This window comes from Lepisosteus platostomus, chromosome 5 (genome assembly GCF_059453375.1).
Source record: "Lepisosteus platostomus isolate fLepPlt1 chromosome 5, fLepPlt1.hap1, whole genome shotgun sequence".
In the NCBI taxonomy this organism is placed as follows: Eukaryota; Metazoa; Chordata; class Actinopteri; order Semionotiformes; family Lepisosteidae; genus Lepisosteus; species Lepisosteus platostomus.
The window spans coordinates 40,803,404-40,819,432 of record NC_142615.1 but is presented as its reverse complement, the minus strand read 5'-3'; the positions used below and the strand labels follow the sequence as shown (position 1 = coordinate 40,819,432).

The 16,029-nt window shown below is 50.2% G+C and overlaps 1 protein-coding gene across 4 annotated transcripts; it reads right to left on the bottom strand.

Moving 5' to 3' along the window:
• Window positions 1–437: 437 nt before the first annotated feature.
• Window positions 438–15,814, bottom strand: LOC148666556 (major histocompatibility complex class I-related protein 1-like). 4 transcript variants are annotated; one of them, XM_088632595.1, is made up of 7 exons: window positions 13,184–15,814; window positions 9,303–9,369; window positions 8,121–8,322; window positions 7,719–7,988; window positions 6,796–7,074; window positions 6,329–6,450; window positions 438–5,701 (listed from the first exon to the last, which is right to left on the bottom strand). In XM_088632595.1, exons 3-7 carry the CDS (start codon window positions 8,128–8,130, stop codon window positions 5,693–5,695), a joined length of 690 nt encoding a protein of 229 aa, XP_088488721.1. In that variant the 5' UTR covers window positions 8,131–8,322; window positions 9,303–9,369; window positions 13,184–15,814; the 3' UTR covers window positions 438–5,692. The 4 variants fall into 4 exon arrangements, 3 of the variants coding, with proteins under 3 accessions (XP_088488721.1, XP_088488723.1, XP_088488724.1); XR_015936937.1 differs by lacking the exons at window positions 9,303–9,369; window positions 13,184–15,814 and having other exon boundaries at window positions 438–3,643; window positions 5,414–5,701; window positions 8,121–8,345; XM_088632597.1 differs by lacking the exons at window positions 9,303–9,369; window positions 13,184–15,814 and having other exon boundaries at window positions 438–5,698; window positions 8,121–8,345.
• Window positions 15,815–16,029: the final 215 nt, after the last annotated feature.

The window sequence follows — 16,029 nt, the reverse complement described above, 5'->3', positions numbered from 1 at the left end:
GAGAATCTGTCGACCCGACAGCAAGAAAACGTCGCTCGGTTCTGATTCTGAAAACATCCCGGTCGGTTTGTTCGCGACCGTGTTGTGAGAGCCACGTAACGTTAGTTCCCGAATTGATCATTTCTGTCAGGATCTGTTAAAAAACAACAACAAGGTTTTCTGCCTTTAAAATAAAACACACACGCGTCTGACTACCATTGAATTCCTCGCCATTCAGGTTAGCGGCGAAGAGACGTCAGTTGCTTATTCTGCCGTTTGTTGTACAATAGAAGGCGTTTGTGCGTTTTTTAAATGAACCTTCTTGTTAATTATTCCTAAAAAAAGATGGAAACACTCTGGTAAGACAGGTGATTTGATACCACAGTAACACACAGTCACTTTCGTGCGCTGTTTCCAGGCGTATATTATATTATAAGCCATCTCGGAACCCAGAGAAGTTGTTTTTTTTTTTTGACAAATTTTATTTTTTAAGCTTTCTAAGCAAGCGAATGCAGACGAATGCAGGGCATCCACGACAGTGCGAGCATAAATTCCAAATCATTGAATAATTGTTGTTTCGGTGTGACCGCAAGGCAGTTGACAAGGCCTGGAGAATTAACACAACAATTACAGTACAAACATTACATTGGATATTTGCAGATATTATGTCAAACATTATTGTGAGACAGGTTCACAAACTGATCAAGTACTGGACTGCAGCTCTGTTGAGTTTCCTCTCCCAGTAAGATTGGCAGCTGTTGTGATTCTGGCAGGAATGGGAATTATGGGATTAGATTTGTTATTTTGGGGAAGAATGTTGGTCCGATCCCAGAGTATTTCTGTCAGTGCATCAGAAGGTGTATCTCTGTCTCTGCTTTTCCCCGCTGGCAGTGGGAGCACAGCCTGTCCTCTCTGGTCACTGAGCCTGTCCTCTCTGGACAGCCGGGTCTGCCTGTGTCCAGGCTGTGGAAACTGAACCTGTCCTCTCTGGGCAGCTGGGTCTGCGTGTGTCCAGTGTCTGTATCCAGGCTGTGGAAACTGAGCCTGTCCTCTCTGGACAGCCAGGTCTGCCTGTGTCCTGTTTCTGTGTCCAGGCTGTGGGCACTGAGCCTGTCCTCTCTGGACAGCCGGGTCTGCCTGTGTCCAGTGTGTGTGTCCAGGCTGTGGTCACTGAGCCTGTCCTCTCTGGACAGCTGGGTCTGCCTGTGTCCAGTTTCTATGTCCAGACTGTGGGCACTGAGCCTGTCCTCTCTGGACAGCCGGGTCTGCCTGTGTCCAGTGTGTGTGTCCAGGCTGTGGAAACTGAGCCTGTCCTCTCTGGACAGCCAGGTCTGCCTGTGTCCTGTTTCTGTGTCCAGGCCGTGGGCACTGAGCCTGTCCTCTCTGGACAGCCGGGTCTGCCTGTGTCCAGTGTGTGTGTCCAGGTTGTGGTCACTGAGCCTGTCCTCTCTGGACAGCTGGGTCTGCCTGTGTCCAGTTTCTATGTCCAGACTGTGATCCAGATCCAAACAGACTTAGAAACTGAACAGAAATACAGTGTGTGATCTCCAGTCACAGATCTGGTTGTCTTTTCCTGGTCAAATGCTCAGCTAGTGTGTATTGTCTATTTAGCGTGTCCTGTGCTGTAATTTGGTTGTAGTGCTGTAATCTGCCTGTCAGGACGGCAGCGTGTTACATTTAGGTGTCATCACCCGAAGACAGCCCCGCAGCCAAAACGTTGTGTCTCTTTTCTCGTCCGCGTGAAATAAACTTTTACTCGTTCTTGTGGTTTTTGTACACAGCAGCCACTGGGTAGATGAACTGAGGTAGAGTAACAAGTGCGTCTCTTTCTACTGTTTCCTTACTACGAACGTCGGTGCCCGTTCAGGCAGTGCCTGAGTATAGTGCTGTGCTCAAGCTGTGCTACGCCCTGGGGCTATGAACCAGCAACCCCCCAGACATCCAGACACCCCCACACTCGGCGCAGCTGCTGCTGTGAGTGCAACACACCACCCAGCACCTCCCCAGCCATGATCGCATCTTTAAAAATGCACGGATGGGGACTTCAGCTGTCCCAGCAGTGCTCATGTCGGTATGGGAGGGGGGCGGGTGGATCTTAATGTAGGACATTCCGAGCCCGAGGCATGAGCAGTTGTCCCTGCTGCCTTGCTGCTGCTGGGGTGCCTGGCCTGGCTGGGGTGGGGTGGGGTTCAGTTCCGCGCCTGGGGAAGGGGTGGGGGGGTGTTTGCTGTCTGTGTGGAGTTTGCATGTTCTCCCAGACAGACAAGATGAGGCTCTCGGATGAATTCTTACTCGTTTTCCTCCTGCTTTTATCCAGTAGGGGGTCGCAGGGGGAGCCGGGCAACCCCACATATAGCGCAGCACCCCGGAAATTCACCTCTAACACCCGCGCACGTGTCCCGGAGTACGGTATCCCGTTTTGAGGAGAACCCAAGATGCTGGTATCCTTCTACACCCCGTGAATTGGTGGTGTTTTTTTGCCGTTTTGCCGTTGCTGGAAAGCTACAAGCGCACGGAAGGGAGTAGATATATATAAAAAAAACTCTGGTCGGCGAGCAAAGCGAGGAGACGCGGAAGCCGACCCGCTGAACGCGCACGATGCGCGGCTGCAGGGGAGGCGCATTCCCGCTGGACGGAAGCGGCGCGGGAACGCGCGGCGGTGCATGCCGTGAGCGAGCGAAGCCCGTGCCGGGGTGCCGGCAGATCTGACGCCCCCCCGCAGGTTGAAGAGTTGAAAGAGTTACAGGAACTAGGAGCGGGGGGTGATTAAATACGGAAGCGCATTGTTGCCATCAAGGAAGACGAGTTACCAGCTAAGGGCGAGAGAGCAGTGATCACTTGAGTGTGTGAACAACCTGTTGCACTGCGCACTGAGAAGCTACCGAGAGCTCATCTGGAACTGAGGGCTCAGGGCTGCAGAATGAGGCCAGGCCCACTCTCCACTGTATGTGTGTGCTCAAACCACGGCGTGACAGTTTGTATGGGGTGCGAACAGCCTTTTCACCCCCGGGGAGCCCCCAGCCGCCTCCGTTTACAAGAAAGAGTGGGACCAGGAGCCGGCCCAAAGAGCTGAAAGCCGGAGAGCCCGAGAATGAGAATGTGAGTATTGTGCGACAGCACAGGGCTCTCGTGTGGTGGTGGTAGTCACTTACGATACGGTGAGAACGTCTGGTCGTTACGAGAAATACATACTAGTCATCTGCGATCTCTTTATGAGTAAGTGCACACTAGGCATCTGCGATCTCTTTATTTATGAGAAAGTGCACACTAGGCATCTGCGATCTCTTTCTTTATGAGAAAGTGCACACAAGGCATCTGCGATCTCTTTATTTATTAGAAAGTGCACACTAGTCATCTGCAATCTCTTAATATAACACATGGATTGTTTTTCCCTCCTTATCAGAGCAATGCGCTTGTGCAACCACGGGAAAAGGAAATTCGCCCTCCTATCTCGTCATTAGGCGATAGGAATTCTCCCGTATTTTGTGTGATCAGGCGATCGCGCCCTCTGTCACACCATACCTGTGATATCGCTACGGGCGGGCTTGTAGCTCGAAGCCGTGGAGTTGATCGCACGTATAACTGTTCATCACGGAACACCACCATCACTTGCTTTGATCTTTAAATCCGGTCCTCCTGCTGGTAACGCTTCTGTTCACGTTGGCTAAAATAAATAAATAAATCGCAAGGTGTCATTATGGCTAAACCCCGAGTGAAAGCCAATCCGGACACATTCTGCAGCGCTGGACACCGCTGGACACGGTCATGAAACCGGAGGGCACCTCCCCAAGCCCAAGCTCTCGGCCGCTTCTCGACGCGTTCAGCGCGCACAACAGAGCAGGACCGACGCTGATGTCAGCATTGCTACCTCGTCATTAAGAAATAACGGAGGGGAGCAATTTCTTTTTCTTTTCTTCCTGGGTGGCAGCAATGCGCTCCCGTCATGGCGCGGCGGGAGGGACTGAACAGCGGGACGAGAAGGATATTGGAGACGAACTCGGGGAGGGGAATCGCCGGAGTGAAACTGGGGGAAGACCGTTCAGGAGGGGGGCACCCCGATCGGCGGAAGGTAGACGGAGCTGGAGAGCGGCGCGTACAAATACCAGGATCTGGGACTCGGGGCGGAGCGGTGGCTCTGTGGCTCAGGATCTGCGACTGTGGCTGGTTTCCGGTTCGTATCCCGCAGCCGGCAGAGGAATCCTACTCCGTTGGGCCCCTGAGCAAGGCCCTGAACCCCAACTGCTCCGGGGGCGCCGTATACATGGCTGACCCTGCGCTCTGACCCCCATCTCCTCTCTCCCTGTCTGTGTGTCTCATGGAAAGCAAGCTGGGGTCTGCGAAAAGACGAATTCCTACTACAAGGAATTGTACAGGGCTAATAAAGTGAACTGATCTTATCTGCGCCAGATGACACGGGGAATAGCACTGGGATCTCCTGCTCCACAGCCATGAGGAGCGTGTGAGAGCGCAGTGTCTGCTCGGCGGTGTGCAGCTGATCGGGAGGGGCCGGCGGGCACGCAGCGGGGAGCAGCAGCATGGGGGGTGTAGTCACGTTTTCGTCAGCTGTGAAATGTGGGCGGGGGCGGCTGCTCTTCTCTGGGAACAGCTGAAGGAGCAGGCAGCCTGGTTGGTCCCGTGTGGTCCCATCTGGCCCGTTTGGTAGCGGGTAGCGAGTAGTGAGTAGTGAGTACCGGGTGGAGGGGGGTCTCAAGAGGAGCCGGGGTATCAGCTTCTACGGCTTGGCTGGGCAACTTGTTCCCCACTCCCACATCTCTTTGTGTAAAGAGGTGCAATTCCCCCCCCCCACCCCGTGTCCTGACTGGGGGAGCTCATCGGCTGTGTCTTTTACTCCCTTCTGACTAAAGAGACTCAGTTCCTCGAGCCTGTCACTGTGGGACACCCCCTTCAGACTAAAGAGACTCAGTTCCTCCAGCCTGTCAGTGTGGGACACCCCCTTCAGACTAAAGAGACTCAGTTCCTCCAGCCTGTCAGTGTGGGACACCCCCTTCAGACTAAAGAGACTCAGTTCCTCCAGCCTGTCAGTGTGGGACAGCCTCTTCAGCTCTGGCAGTAATATATATATATAGTATAAGTATATACAGTATAATCCATACAGTATAAAGACATCTCATGGCCAGCAACTACTGCTGCATTGTTGTGCATTTGATAAAAATCAACTTTGATTTGATACTGTAGTGTGATTCCACTGTCCTCTACATCACAAAGGGGAAACCCACAGTTTTTCAATCCCCGAGGATCAAATGCCAACATTCAGAAAAGATGAAAAAACATTCATCTTTTACAGATGCGCCAGAACCTCAGCCTCCCATAACTGTGGGGTGACCAGCTCCCCATCATCATGTTGACATGGGTCCCCCGAGATCCTGGTCCCTTCTTAACCTGACAGCTACACCCTATGGTACACCCCCCTCACCTGCTCTGTCCTCTCATCTCCTCTCTGTCTGTCTTCCCCCCCGCCTCACGCCTGATGAAGACTCCCCAGCCGAAACGTTGCCCTGTCTTCTTCCTTCCTTCGCTCGCTCCTAGGCTCCCCGAGACGCCTGCCAGGGATCTTTGCTGGCGGCACCCCAAAATCACAGGGGAGGTGGTGGTCAGGGGGTTGCTAGACAGCAGGGGGGCAGCCAGCTGATCAAACCCCCGTTTCGATCCCCTGTGTTCGGGGGGAGTCCCGGAGAAACAGCAGACATCCCCGTCACAGCTGCTGAAACAACAGAGAAAGGCCCTTGAATAGGAAACTGGGCACACACACTCACACACCCTGGACAGGACACCAGTCCATCACAGGACACACACACACAGACACACACACCCTGGACAGGACACCAGTCCATCACAGGACACACAGACACTCTCACACACACCCTGGACAGGACATCACAGGACACACACACCAGTCCCAGTTTTTCTGGTAGCCAGTTCACCCACCAGCATGTCTTTGAACTGGGGAAGGAAACCAGAGCTCCTGGAGGAAACTCCCGCAAACGCAGGAGGAACATGCAAACTCCACACAGACAGCACCCCGGGTCTAAAATTAGAACCCCCAGCACTGCGCCACCATGCTGCCCACCCTCCCCCACCGGAATTTAATGAAGATGAGTGTGTCAGTCAGGGGGCTGTCAGTGGGGTGTGAGGTGGATAGTGAGTCACAGGGCAGGGAAATGAGGGTGAACAGGTGAAAGGGAAAGAGTGGGAAAGAGTTTGTCACAAAGGCAAAACAGCCAGCCTGCGGTGAGAGGGTCTCCGAGAGGGGAGACAAGTATTCATGCAGAACATCCTCTTCACCATTAGAGCTTACTCTAATCCAATCCAAGAGTCCCCTGTCTCTCACCTGTGTCCGCTTGTTCAGACTGTATCCTATCATGGACAGCAGGCACGCAGCCAGGACAGCGATCCCAGAGGCCGGAGCTAACCCATGCCGCCGGGACAGCCCATCTCCAGCACTACAGAGTCCTGCAATAACAGCACCGACACACTGCGTAAGGAACGGAACACTGCAGACATGCCCTGACCCCTGCAGAAGAGTACAGTACAATATACTGGAGCTTCTTAGTGTGTCACAGTGTGTGATATAGTATAATACACACTGATCTGCTCCAGACTCACCCCAGTGTGATACAGTATAATACATACTGATCTGCTCCAGACTCACCCCAGTGTGTGATACAGTATAATACACACTGATCTGATCCAGATTCACCCCAGTGTGTGATACAGTATAATACACACTGATCTGCTCCAGTCTCACCCCAGTGTGTGATACAGTATAATACACACTAATCTGCTCCAGACTCTTACCCCAGGTCAGTGTGACGCTGTAGTTGGAGCTGTGATGAGTCACAGTACACTTGTATTCCTCAATCTCACTCTCTCTGATCTCCACACTCTTCCTCAGCTGATAGGTGGCGTCTCCATTGGGTCTGAGCCCACTGGACCACACGTCCTCTCCCTCGGTCTCTCCAGCCCTGGACAGACTGACCTCTATGACTCCAGGACTGAAGCCAGTGACCAGACAGGACAGAGAACAGCTCTGTGTGTCTCCCTGATGCTTGGAAGAGACAAACACCTGAGCAGAGACTGAGAGGGAGACCGGAAGCAATGTTAACACATTGAGGATTAGTGTGGACACTGTGCAAGGTGAGACAACATCTTGTGTGGCTCCTTTCTGTAAACCTTTACAACCACAACATGTCATTATTAGACAATTATCATTGACAGACAGGCTCACTGTCTGTTTCTCAAGCTAGGACTCGAGATCACACTAGGACTGGAGTGCTACAGACACGTCCTGTTCACTGTATTATTATTATTGAGAGACAGGCTCACTGTCTGTTCCTCAGGCTGGGACAGGAGATCACACACTGTATTATTATCATTGACAGACAGGCTCACTCTCTGTTTCTCAAGCTAGGACAGGAGATCACACTAGGACTGGAGTACTACAGACACGTCCTGTTCACACAGGATCACACAGGATTCACATTCACACAGACACAGATGCATACTCATACACGAGCCAGTTTCCCATAAGCCAATTTACCCACCAGGGAGGAAACCCACACAAACATGAGGTGAACATGCAAACTCCACACAGACAGCACCCCAGAAACTGCACTGTGCCACCCACTCCTCTGCACATGGGGGATGTTTTTACAAAACTCCTTGTGCAGAGCTTCTAGGGGCATTTGTCTCCTATTGTATCTGATATCTCTCTGTCTCACCTGTGTGGTTCTTGTCTATTTCTCTGAACTCCAGGAATCTCTTCAGTGTTTCCATACAGTCAATCTCCAGGAAGAATCTTGTATACTGGTTTTTAACCCTGTTCTGGTTCCAGTCCCTCTGACTGTCCTCTGCCTCCAGGGAACTTGCTCTCCAGGTCATGTTGTCCATCTCAAAGGACAGGAAGTCTTGTCCATTGAAGCCGTACTGATCAAACAGAGACACACTCCCATCATCCTCCAGTCTACAGCCTCGCCACCTCTGGAGCACATCTGGAGAGAGAGACCGAGGACACTGACACACACAGAGAGAGGGGGGACAGTGACACACACACACACAGAGCGAGACATTGACACAAACACACAGAGACAGAGGACAGAGGACAGTGCAGAGGACTGACTGACCTTTCCCCATGTTGCTCCTCTTCCTCAGGATTCCCTGCAGCCTCTCCCTGTTCTCCGTCTCCTCGAGCTTGTAGTCGATGTCTTCGAGGCCAGCAGCGGGTGCGAGTCTCTCTCTGGGAGGTGCTGTCCCAGTGAGAGACCGTCTGCTGGTCCAGCACCCTGGAGATCAGGAGCTGGGAGAGGAGCCCCGCCTCCGACACTGCTGTGGAGGTGTAGACCAGCGAGTGGGAGTGGGTTCGAGTGCAGCTCCGGGGTGGGAGCTTGGAGAATTCCAGGTGGCTACTGGGAAGTTCAGGATTCATCCCTCCACTCCCAGTTACTGAAGCTGCTGCTCAGGAAGATCTTAAATCCCTGCTGTGGGTGGTGGAGACTCTCCGCTAATGACATCCAGCCATCGAACAGCGCTCTCCAGTACAGGGTCATAGTGGAGCTGGAGCCTATCCCAGCATACAACAGGCACAAGGCCAGATACACCCTGAACAGGACACCAGTCCATCAAGGACACACACACACACCCTGGACAGGACACCAGTCCATCACAGGACACACACACTCTCACACACCCTGGACAGGAGACTAGTTCATCACAGGACACACACACTCACACACACCCTGGACAGGACACCAGTCCATCACAGGACACACACACACACACCCTGGACAGGACACCAGTCCATCAAGGACACACACACACACCCTGGACAGGACACCAGTCCATCACAGGACACACACACACTCACACACACTGGACAGGACACCAGTCCATCACAGGACACACACAGACACCCTGGACAGGATACCAGTGCATCACAGGACACACACACACACACCCTGGACAGGAGACTAGTTCATCACAGGACACACACACTCACACACCCTGGACAGGACCCTAGTCCATCACAGAACACACACACACCCTGGACAGGACACCAGTCCATCACAGAACACACACACCCTGGACAGGACACCAGTCCATCACAGGACACACACACTCACACACCCTGGACAGGACACCAGTCCATCACAGGACACACACACACACCCTGGACAGGACACCAGTCCATCACAGGACACACACACACACCCTGGACAGGACACTAGTCCATCACAGGAAACACACACACTCACACACCCTGGACCCAGAAGGTTCCCCATCAGAGCTGCTCCAGCTTCGACACTCACCTTCTCCGACAGACGGTATCAGGAAGACTCCCAACACGATGAAGAAACTCCACATTGGAGAAATGGGCTGAAAAAAACAAACAAACAAAAAACAATATTGAGCTGGATTAGAATGTAATATGACCCTGATTATCATATAATCTGAATTGGATCTGGATGTAAACTGAATGGGATTAGAATGTAATCTAAACTGTCTTGGGTTTCATCCAAAGTGAATGAAGATACACCGTGAACTGGGTGAGGATGATGTACCGTACGGACTACAAACTGACATCAGGATGTAATTTTATCTGGAACAGGTTTAATATCCGACGCCTGACTGTTTGAACATTTTGTTTAGAGGGGAGCCCCCGTCCAGCCAGGGGGTCTCAGTAGGAGTCACACACAGAAACACACAGACCCTGGACAGGACACCAGTCTTTCACAGGACACACACACAACCTGGACAGGACACTAGTCCATCACAGGACACACACACACAGACCCTGGACAGGACACTAGTCCATCACAGGGCACACACACACACCCGGGTGTTTTCCTTGAAATGAAACGAAAAATGAAATTTCAGTCCCATCAACTTCTGAGAAACAGACGGAAGAGCTACTGTATGATTGATTCCTAGGAAACCAAACCTCTTTCTCAGAAGAGATGGTAAAGTTTTAATAATTCCTGTAGCTCAACAGTCAACCAGCCAGCAAACAAATTCACTGCAGTGAAATTACGACTGTTACTTCAATTCCATACATTTGTATATAGCGCCTTTCACAACAAAGTTGCCCCAAGGCGCTTAACAATGCAATTGACGATACTTTTTTACTTCGCGAAGATGGAAGACCGTTTGGCCCACTAGTTACGATTCCCTGCTGCTCTCGGTGGCCTGTTACACGACCCCAGGTGCGAGTTTCACTTTTATAGCTGTGAGACTCCAGTCCGCCTGACCGCAGAAATGTGCTCCTCCTGTCCGGAGAACAACTTCTTTCCACGCACAAACCTCGAGCCCTTTCCACGTCAAATAAAACGAAAAAATCCACGCGGAATCTTTTTCTTTGCCAACTCGCTGCTTTAGGTGTCGGCCGCGACGGCTTCTAAAAGACAGCGACATGCCGGCCACCAGCGCGTGTCCTTCCAGCTCCCCACGCGTGGGGAAAAAAACCCGGTAGTCTTACCTGCCAGGTCCTCCTCCCGCGATCGCCTCTCACAGACTGAGAGCGAAAATCGCAGATACTGACGAGACCTAACGACGCTTTTCGATCATCAGTTAGGAACACATCTGAAATCACTGCCAGTGTCCATCTGTTGCGTCCACAAGTGCAGAAACCACTGAAAGATCATCAGTGACCGTTCCCACCAGCTGCTAATTGTCGAAGATGCAGCAAATCTAAACCGTCACACCCGAGGCTATTAGTTCTCTTATCGCCGCGATACATGTCTGCTTTGATTGATGAAGGACGATCACCGTTTTGAAGAACCGTTGTAAAATAGTAGAGATTGCATCATCTTGCGTGGGTGTGTGCAGATGGTGAGATGCGTGTCGTGAAATCACCATTTAATTTGATCGAAAAAATCGGTCGGGATCGGTCATTTCGGGGAATTCGGTCTTCTCCGTGACGTGGCATTTTATGGCGTTTCGTACGCAAAACCATCTTCTCCTCTGGCTCTTTTCCGGAATCGCTTCAGAGCTTTCTGTCTGTTTTCACACAGATTTTGCGTATGTGCTTTTTGTAACCGTTGTTTGAGCGACCCACGCCAAATTCCCACCCCTCCCCGGGCTGCTTCTTGCGATAAAATTCACTTCAACAGCAACGGAAAAAAAAAACAACAACCCCAAAACCCAAACAACTTTATCCGAGAGGCTCGGCTGCCCAGAGCTCCGTGTCTCTCCGTGTCTGTGAGGAATGAAGTTCATCCTCCGTGTCCAAGGAACAGAGAGAGGTCCTCTACAGACACTCGCTCACCAGGAGCCTGCGGCGCCCCCGGGACACGTGTCTCGTCGAGGAGACTCAGCAGCACGTGTTCTGGAGCTGCCCCTTCGCCAAAGCAGTGTGGGGGCAGAATGGACAACATCATGCAACTCCTGGGGACGGGTGCGGTGCTCAGTTACCAGTACATTCTGCTGGGGCTGGCACCTACCGGATTGGACAAGGGGACGCAGTTCCTGATGTGGCTGCTGCTGTCCCTCACAAAAAAAGGCCTGTGGGACGCGAGGAACAATCTCATCCGGCACAACATCAAGTGGGGAGTGAGGGAGCTGGGGGAGAGGATCCTGGCGGACCTCAGGAGGAGGATAAAGCGCGACGTTGCCAAATGGGGTCTCCCCCACGGCACAGGAGCGCTGGAAAGGACTATGGACCCTGTACAGGGATTAATGGTTAACAGCAAGTGGTAGGGTTTGGAGGGACTCTCATAATAGCGCAAATCCGCCCACACTTGCAAGGACTGATAACGGACAATCACCGCCGTTTTTATTGCGTGGAGTGTTAATATGTGTGAGATGTTTCCTTTGAGATGTTTTTTTTCCGAATAAAGTATATTTTATCTGTTAAAAAAAATAAGCGCTAGGATGGCCGTTTCAGTTTCTCCTTTTGCCCTTGTGTTTGTTCTAGTTCACTCTCTCTGTTGCTTTATTTACCAGGCTGTGTAACAGGTGAAGAGCTGGGGGGCACAGGCACTGGCAGAATAAGGTGATCAGAGGCCCATAGAGCCCCCCCATCCCATTACCAGAAAAAAGTGAGAGAAAATACTGTAATAATTCAGTGACAAGTTCGGAGTAAAAGCTGCTACCGCCGGTTCAAACGTAATGTAAGGCGGCACTCGCAGGGAACACACACGAAAACAGGGAGCCCAAATACACACACACACGCACACACGGAGCCCAAATACACACACACGAAAACAGGGAGCCCAAATACACACACACACACATACAGGGAGCCCAAATACACACACACACACGAAAACAGGGAGCCCAAATACACACACACACACACACACACACACACGAAAACAGGGAGCCCAAATACACACACACACACACACACACACACGAAAACAGGGAGCCCAAATACACACACACACACACACACACACACACACACACACACACACGCATACAGGGAGCCCAAATACACACACACACACATACAGTACAGGGAGCCCAAATACACACACACACAAACACAGGGAGCTCAAATACACACACACACACGAACACAGGGAGCGCAAATACACACACACACGAACACAGGGAGCGCAAATACACACACACACACACACGCACGCACACACACGAACACGAACACGAACACAGGAAGCCCAAATACACACACACGCACACACACATGAACACAGGGAGCCCAAATACACACACACACAGACACACACACACAGGGAGCCCAAATACACACATGCGAACGCGAACACGAACACGAACACAGGGAGCCCAAATACACACACACACAAACACAGGGAGCCCAAACACACAAACACACACACACACATGAACACAGGGAGCCCAAACACACACACACACACGAACACAGGTAGCCCAAACGCACGCACGCACGCACGCACACTACAACGGCCTGGAATGCAAGTACAGCAATACAACCAATAAGTCAGATTCACAACCAACCTGTGAGCTGACAACAGAACTCATGCGCATGCTTACTTTGAAACCGACGACACACAACAAGATCAGCACAGCAGAGACCAATGAACACCCTGTTTGAGCACATTATTTCAAGAAGAGCAGGACACTCCCACTCGCGCAAGTCCATTGCAGCCAATAGACTCAAATCAGTCAATACACTGCATCGACGATTAGATACGAAACATACCGCCAACAAACCTAACAGAAACGCACATAAAAAAGACACTCTTACCGTTAGAAGCTTTTCTTTCTTTATTTCCTTGCAGAAAAGTCATTGATAAGGCTGGTAAAATCCATTTCGCACAGGACATCACTTTCTTTGGACCTCAGGGCCAGGCGATTCAGTCTGTTCTGATCCATTGTTGACCTCAGTCTGTTTTTGACCAACGCCAGTTTGGAAAAAGAGCGCTCCCCTGCTTGCAGTGGTAATCGGAAAAGTAATGGACAGCCTGAGAGCAATATCAATATCAATATATGGAAATACTGACTGGACTTTCCTCCTTCTTATTAGCTGTAATAGTGTCCTTGCTGATGTGTCCTCATTTCCTTGAATAAATTCTCTGAATTGACTGATTTTATCCACAAAGTCCACCTCCAGATCATGCGCATATTTCTTTTGGAGATTAGTAGCTGGTATGCGCAGATCATGGTGGGAGATGCAGGAAATGTTGTTCAAAAACCCAAATGTCTGCTGAATGTCCCTGTAGGAATGGTACCTCCTATCCATTTCGGCAGTGAAAACAGTCATTCTGAACTTATCTCGGCCTGATTGCTCACATTCAGGCTCTGTGTATTCACTGGGCAGCTTGTTCCACCCTACTGCCACCCTTTGTGTAAGGAAGAGCCTCCTGTCCTGACTGTAGGACCTCACCCAAACATTTCAGTTTCATGTACTCTAGCAGCTTGTTCCACACAGTTCACCAAACTGAGGGTGTGCACATCGCACAGTATCCACTCAACTGAAGGGTTAACCTCTTTAATGCATGCCTGCAGGCCTTTATAAACGCCAGACATATTGACTGCACTGTCATAGCACAGTCCTCAGCCGTTGCGAATATCAATGCCCATATCCTCTACTGTAGTCAATACCGATCGATAAAGGGACTCTCCTGTATGATTCTGAATTAGCATAAATTTGAGAAAACGTTCCCCAACACAACCATTGGGTGACATGTATCGCATTATGAATGTTAGCTGGTCTGTGTGCATCACATCTGGGGTGGAATCGACACTTCGCAGTTTTTATCTGAGGGATGATTTCGGTGAGCACCCGTTGTCCCATCAGTTCAATGAATTCTGAGCACGTTGTTGAGGTATGAGGAGGTTCCCCTGCCTCCATTGCCATATTTTTCTATATGGGCCTTTCAGGGAGGGAGCAAACTCGCTGATAACTTCAGGACACCCGTGAAATTCCCATTATCGGGGCGCCCGAACATGTCGCTGAGCTCCTAAACGGCAGCCCTCGCTCTGCTTAACACTTCACCACTGTAATCAACCTTTTCAAGACATTAGTCCGATACGCATATTCATTATCAAACTGTCTTTTTTGTTCTGGATCTATTAGATCATCATCAGCACAGCCTATAACGTTATGCAACCACAGCCTTTCTACGGCTCTCCAACACGTTGTGTTTTTCCAGTCTCTAGAGCCTGCAGTCAGTCCGGACTGATCACAGCTGTCCCCAAAAAATTCACAAGCAAAACAAAACACTGTACCTTTTGAAGGGGAATACAGGAGCCTTTCTCTTGACAAACACTCACCATTTCTTTTGAAGAGGGTTTTAGAGAAATACCACTTTTGGTGTTGTCTTTCCGATGCTGCAAAATCCGCGTCTTGGTTTTGACACGGTTTCAGGCCCAATCTAGCCCAGTATTTGTTATTCAATTCAAGCTTTATTGTCCCCTAGGGGAAATTTGTTTTATGGCACAGTCAAACAAAAAACAATGACAAATACACATCATCAAAAGGGAAGAGTATACAGTTGTGTTACAGCAGAAAAGAAACAAGAGACAAAGTAGGTACTTTGCATTGTTTAAGAGTGTGATTGCAGTGGGAATGAAAGATTTCCTGACTGTGTGGGGGCACAGAGGCGTCTCCCATCTACAGGCGAAAGGCGATATCACATCACAGCAGCAGCATGTGAATAACTCAAGTATATAAAGGGTTAATTGAAGAAGCTTTCAGAAGCGCGGAGTAAAAAGAGAAAAACACACTCGTGTGTAACAGTGTTGTGAGTTCAGTGAAGTGTAGGTGGAGTGTGGGGAACTGTCCTGTTCAGTCGTGTGTGTGTGTAACAGAGTGTGAGACGGGACAGTGTAACATCACCTGTAATGAGTGTAAAGATGTACGAGTCTGAGAGGAAGATCCGCGATACCAGCTGCTGTTCTCCTGTCCTGTAAGAACCCCTGGAAACGCTCCCATTTTACTAACTTTTTAGAAAATAAACCTTTAAAAAAGGGATCTCGTGTGGGTTTATTCTCGGCGCACGTCTCCGACTACAGCCCTCGCTGGAAGGGACCTGCGTGACGTCACCATGGCCAGGCTGTGTGGGACTCGTGGTGCAGATGCGGAAGTCGTTCAGGGGGTTTATGGGAATTGTAGTTCATAACTAGTAGCTATTGCCTGTTATGGTAAAGCGTTCAGACAGGGTTACACATAGAGCGAACAACCTGCCTCCATGAACTTATTTAAAACAGCCGTGGGTGAAAACACCAGGCTCATACAACTGCTGTGGTACCGAAATACAATATGAGGTATTAATAAATTTATCTATAAACTACAGACTCAAAGAAGCTTAAAAACGGTGGAACTGATATTAGAAAACAGTTCACACTTACGAAATAAACTCGTATTTACTACAGTCTCCTAATAAATTACCATGTTTCTCTGGTCAATTCAGGTTTTACTGCTCATTTCATAGAGGTTTCATTTTTTACATTTCATTAGTGTAAAAGACGCGACCCTGTACTGGATACAGCATATAGAAAACTGGACGGACCTCTGTTCACGACTGAAGACACTCAGGATAAAGAGTTAATTAACTGTAATTAATGTCATGAGCTGTAATGAGTCCCGAT

What these genes read in the sequence shown, in the direction of transcription:
- LOC148666556 (XM_088632595.1), bottom strand. An exon ending in AATAGACAAGAACCACACAG is followed by an intron (nt 7,075 to 7,718) that starts GTGAGACAGAGA and finishes TCTCCCTCTCAG; the next exon opens with TCTCTGCTCAGGTGTTTGTC. An exon ending in CAGCGTCACACTGACCTGGG is followed by an intron (nt 6,451 to 6,795) that starts GTAAGAGTCTGG and finishes CTGTTATTGCAG; the next exon opens with GACTCTGTAGTGCTGGAGAT.